The 14,677-nt window shown below is 40.4% G+C and overlaps 1 protein-coding gene across 1 annotated transcript in view; it reads right to left on the bottom strand.

Annotated features, from left to right (window-relative positions):
* The window catches only part of fat1a (FAT atypical cadherin 1a), a 119,089-nt gene that overhangs the window by 62,648 nt on the left and 41,764 nt on the right, over window positions 1–14,677 (bottom strand). The window contains exon 4 of the mRNA XM_051703305.1: window positions 1,475–1,536. Coding sequence (XP_051559265.1) covers window positions 1,475–1,536 — 62 coding nt within the window. The remainder of the gene's footprint in view (window positions 1–1,474; window positions 1,537–14,677) is intronic.

The following is a 14,677-nucleotide window of genomic DNA, read 5'->3' on the forward strand; positions in this document are numbered from 1 at the left end:
TTATGCTTTCAGTGTACAACTTGCAGTGATATCAGCAAGCTGCGGTTTTTGGGAGGCAGAAGGAAGGGGTGGGTGGCAAAGAATTATTGACAGAGAGAGAGAAAGAGTAAGAGCAGCTTGCAGCTCAATTAAAATCCACAAGTATAAACTTTGGCTGGGCAGGGTGATGCTTCCTGTTCTGGCCTGCCTAATCCTGAGACAGTACACTGAGAGAGAACAAAGACAACCTCCCCACACACATATACACACACCTACCCTCCACAGACACCGGATATCTAAATCCCCTCAGAAGCACGTTGGAAGGAATGGAGGTGGGAGTATTCACCCCTCTCATGTTGAAGTTTAGTTTGGTAGTGAACTCATGGCTTGGGTCTAATAAAGTCAAAGCTGAAGTTTTAATAAACTGTTTTCCCCCATTTTTTGCTTTTATCATTTTTACCAAAGGAGTTCCCCTTAAGGTAATATTACAAAACAAAATTGACATTTACACACTTACAATGGCTAGTTTCCATCCAAGTTCTGAATTTATTTTATTCGAAAAACCATATCGCAAACACAATGTGTGAATAAAGCCACGTTTCCATCCCATGTGTTCAAAAGAACAACATCGTCACTTCCGGATAAATTGTAGCCACTGTGATTCTTTTATTAATAAAATACTCATGGTTTGAAGCACACAGACAATAAACAAAGGGTTTTGTCTCATGTCTGGGAGCGACAGTGCGTCACACAGTTCTGGGAGCACTATGTATGTGCGTTCCTCCTATGCCTTTGCCGTGCTGATCTATAATATATTTTTCAAAAGTGTCAATAAACCTGCTTTTCGGCACAGTTCAGGTTTGTATTCAACTTATTTGCTCCGTAAAATCTTTGCAGGCTTTGGATTTTCTAGACACTTATTTCAGGATGACCAGAGCAGCAATTCAGATGCGATTATTGGTCATCTGATTAGTCCAGTTATGAACGACTTATTCAGTCACATGACTTTTCTGATGCGCATCTTGTATTCCTAATAAATTAAATTGGAGTTTATTCAGTAAATGCGATTCCATGAAAGTTCGAATAAAACATTTAACCACCTCAAGTGAGCGTATACATTTTGTATGCACATTTTGGAGATTTTATTCGCATCTTGGTATTTCCATCCAGCAGTTTTTATGCGATATCCAAAAATGCTTTGATGGAAACATTGCTATAGGAATACTTCAAAGACTTGCATTGTAAGTGCATTTCTGTACACGTTTTTGTTTGTTTTTAAAAACTGAGGTACAGGTGAAATTATTTTCTGTGGTAATTGAGAGCATCCCACTGATGCTGGAGATTCACCTGTAATATTCCTTTAAAAAAAAAGAATATGACTGACATGCATTTTAGGAAATGTTTGACAGTGTTTCTAGGATTGTGACTGGATGCTCTAAGGAGGAGTGTGAGTGTTGTGAGCATGTGATTGGTGGATTTATTTGAGTGTTTTTACCTCCAGAATGTGTTCGTCCTGTTGCTCTCTGTCAACCTTCCGAGACGTAGTGGTGACCAGACCTGCAAACACAAAAGCACATTTTAAAAACCCAATTGAAATTTGATATGTACTTTAAATAAATCCTAATGCACTTATGGCAACAGACTTGGCAACCCCCAAAGGCTTTACATTACAGCAAAATAGGATCTGTGCTAAACGCAAAGCAACTGGAACTGAATTCAAGCACAGAACACAGAGAAAATAATATAAACATGCAGAGAGAGCTTGACCAACAATGCAAATGAGCACACGTTTCTGTACAGAGCGTCTCGATTGCAGATAATAAGCAGACTTGTGTTTCTCTTTCTGTATAATTGTACATTAGATGGGGCAGAAAGTGCGGCAGATTCTGCCAGCTCCAGCCACAGGAGAGATGCCTGCTGACCGCACTACGTCTGATTAGTTCAGAAAAAGGATTTCCGAAACCAGAAGCCATCAATGGAGCACATGCAGGCAGCAGAAATAGCCGGGCCTCAACACGCCTCCCACTCCTTTAAAGTGTCGTATTAAAGGAGTATTTACAATGCTCTGAAAGTTTATGAACCAAGAACCTGATTGCATGCAGATGTGGCTTGATGTCTGCAATAGTAAGTTTGAACCAAGACATATCTCAAAGCTCAAATTACACTCTACTTCACCTGGATATCATTCTAAAAGTGCATGTGTCTATTTCACTTCAGGGCTGATGTGTATGGCTGTTGGACAGACACATAAGTCTAAGCTGCATCAGAGAACACATGTTTCATACCCACAATCCCCGCCCAAAAAACAAGTGGTCTCCAGCATCGTTGGTTGAGCGTGGCCAAGGAAAATTACAGTTCTGCCATTTTGGGAAAAAGAAAAACAAGAAACTGGAAGACGGGTGATATAAGAGCAAAGAAAGAAAAAATGACAGATTGAAAGAAAAAGAGACAAGAAAGAAAGAAAGAGGATGGATGGATGGATTGATGGAAGAAAGAAAGAAACAATGAAAGAAAAAAACAACAAAAGAACAAAAGAAAGAGACATGATGGTTCCTCAATGTTGGGTTGATGGTTGGCTCTTATGCAGGCAAGTGCTTTGTGTTGCAGCCTCCTCATTTCATTAGTGATAACACCCTCAGATGATGTTTACCCTCATTGTTTCTGAGAAAGTAAATTAATTCTGCCCAAAGATATCATTATATGATCTGTCACTGTGTACTCTGAGGTATTTAGAGCTTTTGCTAGTCTCACTGAACACAATGGAATGACCCTCGTCTAAAATCTCCTCTGCTAACTGCTGTAACTCCTACAGAAAACACATTGTGAAATCTCCCATATGATAGCACTGCCACAGGTAAACAGGTAAACGCAAGAGAGAAAATTCCAAAAAAGAGCAATGGTGTGTCTCTGTAAATTACACTCTGCCCTTTCCTCTACAACACTTTTGCTCTGCTGAAAAAAAGAAGGGCAATTTTCTCTTTTTGGCTCTCTTGAATGCGCCCTCGCTCAGACAGAAGGCTATAGATGGACTTTAGAAGAGGTATCGTTTAACAGGCAGGAACGCAACACCTCGTATCCGAGACTGAGATGCCACATTCCTCATTAAGGGTCTCAAACACATTAAAGTGCACACACTTATGGAAGCGCACCGGCACTGCTCTCAGATACAGATAAATGTATATACAAAATGCTCTCGCAGCCCAGAAACAAGCACAAAAAATGTCTGTGCCACGGCTACATAGATAAATGAGCACACACACAAAGACATGCGCTATAGTGGGTAGAGCCAGGCAATGTTCACAAATGCACCCTACCCCTCCTCCTCATTTTAACACACTCACACATACTGTGTGTGAATGGCAGCCATTTCAGAGTTAAGAGAGAGAGGGAGAAAAAGGCAACACTTGAGGATGAGAATGGAGTCTTTGCTGGGTTTGTGTCTCTCTGAAGAAGCCTCACATCAGGCTTACACCACTAACCTCCCAAAGAACATTCAATAGAGCCTATCAAAGACCCATCTGAGACACACACACTCACCACAGACACGCACACACATATGTGTGCTCAAATAAGACGAAAAGCTACAAATGCTGAATGATATTTGATTTTTCTAATAATAATTTCACTTTCTACAACAATGTATTCTAACTTGTCACCAAATTTGCATTAAATAGCTTAAAAGGGGTCTGACTTGGTGTATAATTGCATAGGCAACAAACATAGTAAAAAGGTTTTCAGATTGACAGCATTTTACTGCAATTGGAAGGGATTTATTGTTGATGAGAGTTGCCTATTTGAGGTAACATATGCAACATCAACAGTTCAGCGACAGCACAGTGAAGCAATGCACCAACTACAAATGGCACTTCCGACAGCAAAGCAGTTGGATACTGCCATAGGAACACCAACTAGAAACCAATGGCACAGCGACTTTCAATGATTTAATAATTGTCAACCAGTACATTTACATGTGTAGTTATAATCTAACTACAGCGGGGTTTTGCATAGTCGAGCTACAGTCTTCAACTGTGCAAGTACACATGCGTAATCGAATATTTGAAGAAATAATGTCAGCTGAGGATGTGCTGGTTATGCACATTGCGCGTCAGCTCTGTCTTTCAGAGCATGTGAACAACGGTGAGGCTAACTGAGGTCAGATTAACGTGTATCCATGCTGGACGAAGCCAGTCTACAATCGCATTATTTAGGTCTGTTAGTCTGACTTTGCAAGAATCAGACTGGTACGATTTCTGTCATAACATGACTTAAGTGTTTATATGACATTTTAAAAAGACAAATACATTTTTTAGTCTGACTGAAATCGACCTTTTAAAGTGCATGTAATCATACTGAATGTACCTTTAAAAAACACTTATTATCTAAAAAATGACTAACCTCTGACTAAACAATTTCAACTGGTCTAAATTGAATTTTATCTAATCTCTGATGAAGCTGTGGGTTTTGTGGATCTACAGTGTGTGTGGTGTGGACACAGCTGAATACTGACGTCTCCTGGCGTGTCTCCCAATAGGAACTCTCATACTCATTAGTGGATAAAGCAGACATCATCTGAATAAATCCCATCAGCCCCATCCAGTGGTTTCGGCTCTGTCGCCACATTAAGCAACCAAAGGCCCCTGGATATGGGGCAGCTGATGGTAGGAAATTCCTATCTAAGTGTGTTTGAGATTACTAACACAGAGCTTTTAGACCTCTGCTTTATTCAGTGTGCTAACTCCATTTAGTGTGTGGGTGAGGGTGGGAGAGAGAGAGAGAATGAACAAGCATAAAGAGACAAATCCCTAGCAGATAATGCTCTTTCAAAAAAAAAAATTCTGATTTGAGTATTCCAAAGCTCACAGCTCACTCATGCACGAGGACGACCTGGATTTACAACACTAAATCACTGCATTCCTGCCTCTGCGCAAGCTCGTGCGCACAAGGTCATGTCTGCATGTTCGCATTAAGGCCCTAGCATTGATTTTTTTTTCAACATCATAATGTATAGAGCACTGCCATAAAAGTATAAAGGTGAAGTGTGTTTCTGCATCACTAGCAGCACCAAACAGAGTAGCAAAAATTATGTTTAGTGTTATAATATTCAGGGAGTAAAATTAGACCACTGGTTAAGCCAGAATTTGACATATTGGGCCACCTAAAAAAATAGCTATTTGTTGATACATTTTTCTTACTATAACTTGAGTAACAGGGTTGAAAGGTTGAGCTTGATAAATGCAGTCAACTCTACAAATTGCATAAAAATTGAGAAAACAGAATTTAATTATTTACTTTTCTTCCCGCTGGTGCTGTAAAAAAAAAAAAAAAAGTCAAATTACAGTACGTTTTACACAAAATGTGGGATACAGCTAAAAATTATGTTGGTAATAAAAAGAAAGTTTTTACTACAATAAACTGAATATTAATTCAATAAATTTTGTTAAAACTATGACACTGCTCATTAAATTATGACATTTTAATTGCTAGATACAATCAAGCACGTCAAGACCTCTAAGGTAGGACAAATCCAAATTTTAATGAAGGGTGGGGAATAGTCATACATTTTATGTGTTTAAAAACTAGCTACTTTTTATGCAAAGTTAATTTTATATTAGATAATAGTTTATCGAACTTCTCTAGTTCTAACAAAAACAAGGGATTTGTGCTTCAAATGTTCTACAAAAAGTAATGGGACACCAAAGTGTATCATATTCGTGGAATAGGAGTGCAGTTACACTCTTTGGAATGTCAACCTACGAATGACTTAGTTATAGCTGTCTCTGCATATTAAATTGGGAATGGCAAAAGTATTTACATTTCAAAGACAAGCTTCTCATACTGCAGCAAAAGGAACTGCATGTATTCCATTGAGATTTAATAAACAAAATTCCCTCTGGAGAGATTCTGTAGGAAGACTGTAAATATCGTACTCTGAGATCAGAGGTCAAGCTCTTTTGTGGACTTTTCTTGCTCTGCCTGCTTGCGGGTTAAATATCAGGGGAGATTTCTGGCGTGTGAAATCCGTAGGTTAGCAGTAAACATGCAGGACAGGTGTGCCGGTGGATATGCTTCACAAGCCTCTAAAACCCTGCAACTTTATCCACAGGAATGAGAGTGAGGAAGGAGGAGCCAGTTGTGTTTTTTTCCCTTGCACCTCGCTTTAGTTTTCCATCCTTAATAATCTTTTGTACCTCGTGCCAACCATGGGAGCCTAAAAGGCAGGAAATGACAGGAAGTTGTTGGACACAGTATCCATTTCTTTTCAAGCTTCCCCTGCTCAGGGTCAAACCTTTTGAAAAGAGTGCTTGGCATTGTTGTCTAATAACCCCTGTATCGTTTCTTTTTTCTCCTTAAAAAAAAAACAGGGTGGGAAAGTCAAAAGGAGGCGAGAGGAGCAAGGAAAGCAGGCCTTGTGAATCACGGCAGCAAAAACCTCCTTTCACTCCAATAAAACAAGCAGAGCAGAGCTCAAAGGCCCAGAGGTGGCTAATTAGTTTATTTCTATCCCAGCAGCCAATGTTCTTAATGTTGTCAGTACAGAAAGCTAAAACTACAGTGGTAAAGGGACAAAGAGAGCTATTGCAGATATCAGGTGTTACACCAGAGATCTGAGATTCTGAGGATGTCATTTTGTGTGTGTGTGTGTCTGTGTGATTTGCACACCAGAACAAGAGCTGTCTGCATTGTACCGAGCACATTTCTTCTGCCTATAATGTCTGACTAGAGAAATAATTCCTATACTCAGACACTACCTGCATGCCCAGGGTTCAAAAGAAACAATCGGCAAGTGCCAAATTGCGATTAAAAATAGGCTATTAGAAAATTATATTGGACCATTTTATATGCACATCGTGAAGATAGGATTTTTTTTTTATGAGTTTGGTGTCTGTTCTATCCAATAGGTGTGATGTCCTAAGCCTCTGTAACGCAGGCATACAAATAAAAATTGGTTCATTACACACAAGCTCTAAAATACAATTGCACACAAGCATTGTACAGTGAGTTCGGCATGAAACTGCCAAAACTAAAGCCATGAAAGTAAATGTAATACAGGAGAGGAAGAGAGACGCATCTTCACATCGTGAGGGATCGAATGTCTGTTTGAAGCAAGAGAGTGATCTGCTTTGACTGCACGAGAGAAAATGAAAGTTTACAGAGGTTTAATGATAGTGCCATATTTATCTACTGTATATAATGCTGAATAGTATGTATAAAAATGCTATGGGGGAATATAATCCTAATGTCAAATGTAATGTCTGATTTGATTTCATCAGTAAATTATTATTATATAACTGGATATGCATGCAATTCCATTAAATGTATATTTTTGAAAATAATTTTTAGATGTAATCAGAGACAATATTATTTTAGAAAAATACCATTTTAATTTACATTTTTTTAATTGTGTGTAATAAGTGACAGTGTGTAAGCAGCATATGTATCTAAATAATTCTGTATTTTCAGTAAGCAGAAGTTTTAGCTAATATTTCCATTTGGTGTCACCATTGCCCTGTCCTGGGCTGATTTTCAGTCCCAGTACATTTCTGATGAATCCTTTAGCACTTTTAAGAACAGTACTTTTAGCAAAAGACAAGGAACTGTTTTGCATATGTCTTTAAAGTAATAATAATAATAAAAAAAAAAAATTAAAGAAAAACGTTCAATCTTAACTTTTCTTGATTCAGGCTAAGTATCGTGAATCGAACCAAACCGAACTGTGAGTTCAGTATCACGAACCGATTCATGAGATGAGTAAATCTTTACACCCCTAATGGACGCATCCATCAATTCACTTGCCATTTGCAGGTTTTCCAAAAGTTAACTTGGACCCAATGCACACCACAGCGGAGAGTATTTACTTCTGGACATATGAGGCTATTTGAGTGCATATTTTAATAATCATAATTATAAAAACTGTTCCTCTGATTTTCTTTGGAAGAAAATTGAGCTTTTAGTTATGTAGAACATTCTGAAATTTGATCACTCTGCTGTCCTCCCTCCCTCTCTCTGCACATGAGCTTCCGCTCTAAGAAATGAGTAGTCACGTTCACTTGTGCAAATACACACACTTGCTCACACAGAGGCTATTTCTATATCGCACCGTTCAAAGTGCAACTCGGCAGAGTGTCTTTAGAAACCAGGCTGAAAGCAGATTTCAGGCAAATGGGTTCTCTTTAATTTCTCTTCACCAACAGGTAGAACATGGAAAGATCTCTCTTACACACACGATTAAGCAAAAAAAAAAAAAAAAAAAAAAATCCTAGTGTAGTCACTGAGAGAGAATATTTCACAAGAACTTTTCAGGAGGGCAAACGAGGACACGTGGAGTCTAGAGGTCCACCCACACCTCAAAGAGCAAAGAACTCTGGGATAGACCTCAGATACAGAAAGAAAGAACAAGAAGGTGAAAGAATGAGAGAGAAAAGGGAGTGTATAGGGTGACAAAAGCATATACATTTATGCAGAAACACAAACAGGTGTACTCTTATGCACATGGATGATCACACACACAATATATTTATGCAAGAACGCACACACACACACACACTCTATCACTTAAACTAACTTGTGAGAAGGGATTGAGGTCAGTGTGAGCAGGTTAACCACACTCGGGCTCTTTTGCATGACATGACTCATAGAAACAGGAACAATCCGTTTACCTGCACTGTGTCATTATCCTCAGCCACACTCGCTGAACAAATCTGCACTCACAACGACAATAAATGCAGCTCTAGGACAAACCCAAACCCAACAGGGACCAACATTTCTCTGCCAGGTATCTCCCTGGATATTTCTGGTGCTTTCTGTTGAGTCTGGCTGTGGTACACAGATGCCAGAGAGAACTATAGTCTTTAGAGGGTATAAGCTGGAGTTCTAAAGGGGCCATGTTCCACATATTCTTTATTCTATATTCCTTTTTTTCCCCTTATAATACTAATCAAGGTTTTTTATGCCAAATAACAAACTGGTAAATACTGAATAGGCATTGGTATTAGGGCAGGACAATATATTGAATATTCATGATATTATCACAATAATTTTGCTGATGATATAAAATTATGCAATATCCTGAATACTGATTTTTTTTATTTTTATTATTAAATAAATTACTTAACTGTATAAATGTATTTTTTTGGTGCTCTGCCATAATAAAGGCTAAATGTGAATGTAATGTAAATACGACAGTATTATATTATAACTTGAATAGTTCCCACAATAATAATTCAGTATTAAACAATATTCAAGTGGGATCCAAAAATAAGATAGTCAAGTTGGTGTTTTTTTAACAACCTTTTTCATTCACAATTTTTTTTAATGTTGAATGTATAATGTAAATAATGCTTTTAATTACTATATGGCTGCAAATAAATAAAAATGATTAAATATTCTTCCTATCATTCATTTAGTGAAAATGGTGAAAAATCATCATTAGATGAAATGATGGATCCTCTGATATACACTGTATAGAAAATGTTCATTTTACTCAAACACGTACCTATAAATAGTAAATCCAGAGAATAAATATATATATATATATATATACAGGTGCATCTCAATAAATTAGAATGTCGTGGAAAAGTTCATTTATTTCAGTAATTCAACTCAAATTGTGAAACTCGTGTATTAAATAAATTCAATGCACACAGACTGAAGTAGTTTAAGTCTTTGGTTCTTTTAATTGTGATGATTTTGGCTCACATTTAACAAAAACCCACCAATTCACTATCTCAAAAAATTAGAATACATCATAAGTCACACATCACATTTTTAGTGAATTGTTGGCCTTCTGGAAAGTATGTTAATTTACTGTATATGTACTCAATACTTGGTAGGGGCTCCTTTTGCTTTAATTACTGCCTCAATTTGGCGTGGCATGGAGGTGATCAGTTTGTGGCACTGCTGAGGTGGTATGGAAGCCCAGGTTTCTTTGACAGTGGCCTTCAGCTCATCTGCATTTTTTGGTCTCTCGTTTCTCATTTTCCTCTTGACAATACCCCATAGATTCTCTATGGGGTTCAGGTCTGGTGAGTTTGCTGGCCAGTCAAGCACACCAACACCATGGTCATTTAACCAACTTTTGGTGCTTTTGGCAGTGTGGGCAGGTGCCAAATCCTGCTGGAAAATGAAATCAGCATCTTTAAAAAGCTGGTCAGCAGAAGGAAGCATGAAATGCTCCAAAATTTCTTGGTAAACGGGTGCAGTGACTTTGGTTTTCAAAAAACACAATGGACCAACACCAGCAGATGACATTGCACCCCAAATCATCACAGACTGTGGAAACTTAACACTGGACTTCAAGCAACTTGGGCTATGAGCTTCTCCACCCTTCCTCCAGACTCTAGGGCCTTGGTTTCCAAATGAAATACAAAACTTGCTCTCATCTGAAAAGAGGACTTTGGACCACTGGGCAACAGTCCAGTTCTTCTTCTCCTTAGCCCAGGTAAGACGCCTCTGACGTTGTCTGTGGTTCAGGAGTGGCTTAACAAGAGGAATACGACAACTGTAGCCAAATTCCTTGACACGTCTGTGTGTGGTGGCTCTTGATGCCTTGACCCCAGCCTCAGTCCATTCCTTGTGAAGTTCACCCAAATTCTTGAATCGATTTTGCTTGACAATCATAAGGCTGCGGTTCTCTCGGTTGGTTGTGCATCTTTTTCTTCCACACTTTTTCCTTCCACTCAACTTTCTGTTAACATGCTTGGATACAGCACTCTGTGAACAGCCAGCTTCTTTGGCAATGAATGTTTGTGGCTTACCCTCCTTGTGAAGGGTGTCAATGATCGTCTTCTGGACAACTGTCAGATCAGCAGTCTTCCCCATGATTGTGTAGTCTAGTGAACCAAACTGAGAGACCATTTTGAAGGCTCAGGAAACCTTTGCAGGTGTTTTGAGTTGATTAGCTGATTGGCATGTCACCATATTCTAATTTTTTGAGATAGTGAATTGGTGGGTTTTTGTTAAATGTGAGCCAAAATCATCACAATTAAAAGAACCAAAGACTTAAACTACTTCAGTCTGTGTGCATTGAATTTATTTAATACACGAGTTTCACAATTTGAGTTGAATTACTGAAATAAATAAACTTTTCCACGACATTCTAATTTATTGAGATGCACCTGTATATACATACACACACACACACACAGCTCTGGAAAAAATTAAGAGGCCACTGCAAATTATCGGTTTCGCTGGATTTACTATTTATGGGTATGTGTTTGAGTAAAATGAACATTTTTGTTTTATTCTATAAAGTACTGACAACATTTCTTCCAAATTCCAAATAAAACTATTGTCATTTAGAGCATATATTTGCAGAAAATGACAACTGGTCAAAACAAAAAAGATGCAGTGTTTTCAGACCTCGAATAATGCAAAGAAAACAAGTTCATATTCATTTTTAAACAACTAAATACTAATGTTTTAACTTAGGAAGAGTTCAGAAATCAATATGACAGGGTCTCGATCCGGTGGTCCTCCATCCACACCTTGACTGACCTGGCTGTGTGGCATGGACCATTGTCCTGCTGGAAAAAACAATCCTCAGAGTTGGGGAACATTGTCAGAGCAGAAGGAAGCAAGTTTTCTTCCAAGATAACCTTGTAAGTGGCTTCATTCATGCGTCCTTCACAAAGAAGTATCTGCCCAATTCCAGCCTTGCTGAAGCACCCCCAGATCATCACCGATCCTCCACCAAATTTCACAGTGGGTGCAAGACACTGTGGCTTGAAGGCCTATCCAGGTCTCCGTCTAATGATTAGACGACCAGGTGGAGGATCTGTGATGATCTGGGGGTGTCTCGGTCACATAAGGCATAACCCTTGTTCCCTGAGTGGGAACGAGATGCTGCGTAATCACATTGGGACATGCCCTGAGTGTCACGTGGTCTGAAGCCCTTATACAATCACGGCAATTTATTGGCTGATGGCGCTTAAGCAATGTCCCTAGGGAGCTATGTCACAGGCTCCATAAAGGCGCTCGATTCGTGCCATCGAGTCAGATTTTCTGCAGGAAGGCACGAGCCTCTGCAGCTGCTCGAGAGTATGGCCAGCTTATGCAGCGTCTCGTTCCCACTCAGGGAACCAGAGTTATGCTTCACGTAACTGAGACATTCCCTTTCGTAGGAACTCGAGCTGCGTAATCACATTGGGAATGATATACATTCACTGCATGTGAACAGTAGCTGTCAACTGTCTACACCTGTGTGGCAAGCATATAGCGGCGTACAAGCGAGCTAAAGCGCCTGAATAAAACAGAGGGAATTATGAGTTTATTCCTGTTCCAAAAGAGAGAACCTGGGAAGCAGGAGTCAAACCCTCATCCAGATTATAAAATCAAACAAAAGTATGTGGAGAGGACCATTCTGCCGCCATACAAATGTCCAAGGACGCACCTCTAGCCAAAGCCCATGAGGATGCCATGCTCCTTGTAGAATGAGCTCGAATACCCGAAGGCGAAGGTAAACTGCGCGCTTCGTAAGCACTTGAAATTGTATAAACTAGCCAATGAGACAGTCTTTGCTTGAACACCGAAACAACCCTGTTGCGGCCACCAAAGAACACAAACAACTGCTCTGACTTATGCCACTGGCTAGTACGGTCAACATAAACTCACAGCGCCCGAACTGGGCTAAGCATATGCAATCTTTCATGCTACTCTGACTAAAATGGGGAAGGAAAGAAAGCCTAAAAATGATGTAGAAAGTATGTAGAAACGACCTTCGGCAAATAGCCCATGCAAGGTCTTAACACCACCCTTGAACACCCAGGCGAAAAATCCATACATACGGGAATAATCGACAGGGCATGCAAAACACCAACCCTTTTAAACGACGCCAATGCCACCAGCGGGGCCATTTTAAGAGTCAGAAACTTATCAGTGACTGTTGCCAAGGGCTCAAACGGAGCACCCGAGAGCGCCTCTAAAACAACAGATAAATCCCATAAAGGAACACAGATGGGACGAAAACGCATCGATGCCCAGCGGTGATGGGGGCGAGAGGAAAAACCAGAGGGGACAGTGTGACATCTCGCTCGAAGCGAACAGATCCACTTCCGCTCTGCCGAATCTTCTCCAGATTTGTTCCATAATCTGAGGATGTAATGTCCACTCTCTGGGCATCAAGCCCTGTCTGGACAGGAGATCCGCCCCCAAATTCAACCGGCCTGGAACATGCATGTCTCATAGAGACTGCACATTGTCCCGTGCCCACAGAAGAATTCACCGTGCCAGCCTCAGCATGGCATGAGAACGCACTATTCCCTGGCGATTGATGTAAGACACCACCGTCCTGTTGTCTGACCGGATAAGGACATGGCTGCCCTGAATCTCAGGGAGGAAACATTTTAATGCCAGCAGCACCATGAACTTCTCCAGACAGTTTATGTGCCAATACTGCCGCTGGGCCGTCCAAACCCCGTAGGCTGGACGACCCTCTTATAAAGCGCCCCAACCCGTGGAGGAGGTGTCTGTCATTATAACTTTGTGGCGACACACCTGTCCCAACGGAACACCCGACATCAGAAGGCGGGTCTGTTTCCATGGTAACAGAGTTCGGTAGCACCCACGCATCACTTTGAAGAGACGGAACGCATACGACAGTGGTTGAAGTTTCTTTGTGGAGTTCATCCAGCACTGAAAAGGTCTTGCATGCAATATGCCCAGGGGAATGACAGCGGAAGCCACGATCATGAGCCCCAAAAGCCTGTGAAATGCGAGTTGAAGACAGACAGCCAAAGAAACAGAGTCTGTTGCCTTGGCAACAGAACACTCTTGTCTAGGTTTACACACAGCCCTAGATTGTTTAGATGGCTGAGAATGACATCTCAATGTTGGACAGCCAAAGTTTCTGAGTGGGCTGGCACCAAACAATTGTTGAGATATTTAAAAACGTGGATGCCCTGAAGCCTCAAGGGCGCCAAAGCCACGTCCATGCATTTTGTGAAAGTGCGTGTTGCCAGTGCAAGTCAGAATGGAAGGACGCAAAATTGATACACTTTGCCCCCAAAAGCGAATCTGAGAAAGCACCTGTGATTTGCTGCAATCTGAATATGGAAAAGCGTCCTTCAAATCTATTGTCACAAACCAGTGCCCCGGCAGCACTTGTGACATTATTTGCTTCTGCGTCAGCATTCTGAATTTACATTTCAATAGTTTGGAATTCAAACGTCTCAAATCCTGAATGGGATGCAAGCCGCCGTCTTTTTTCGGGACCAGAAAATAACGGCTGTAAAAGTCGTACTCTCTCTCTGAGAATGGGGAATTTCCTCTATAGCCCCTTTGTCTAAGAGAAAATGAATTTCCGGAATCAAAAACCATGCTTCTCAAACAGAAATGTCTGTCGGAACAACCCCATTGAACACCGGTGGAGTTCGACTAAACTGAATTACATAACCATGCTTTATCGTTCGAAGTACCCAGTTTGAAATGCCCTTCAGCTGTTGCCAAGCTAACAGACGGGCAGACAGAGGGATTAATGCATGGCTTTTGCCTGCAGCGCAACCTGTAACCACTAGATGGCACGCTTGGCTTACTTTTGGTGACTGCCCCCGAACCAGCGGCACAGCGGGGGAAGCCTTCGCTCCTCTAATACCGAGGCTGGTTTAAGGAATATTATAATGTTTTTACCTTTGTTATATTCACACATAAAAGATGAGTGCCCTGAAATGTCCTTGCAGCAGGGACGCTGATAGAATAAACCTTT

This window comes from Myxocyprinus asiaticus, chromosome 7, assembly GCF_019703515.2.
Source record: "Myxocyprinus asiaticus isolate MX2 ecotype Aquarium Trade chromosome 7, UBuf_Myxa_2, whole genome shotgun sequence".
In the NCBI taxonomy this organism is placed as follows: Eukaryota; Metazoa; Chordata; class Actinopteri; order Cypriniformes; family Catostomidae; genus Myxocyprinus; species Myxocyprinus asiaticus.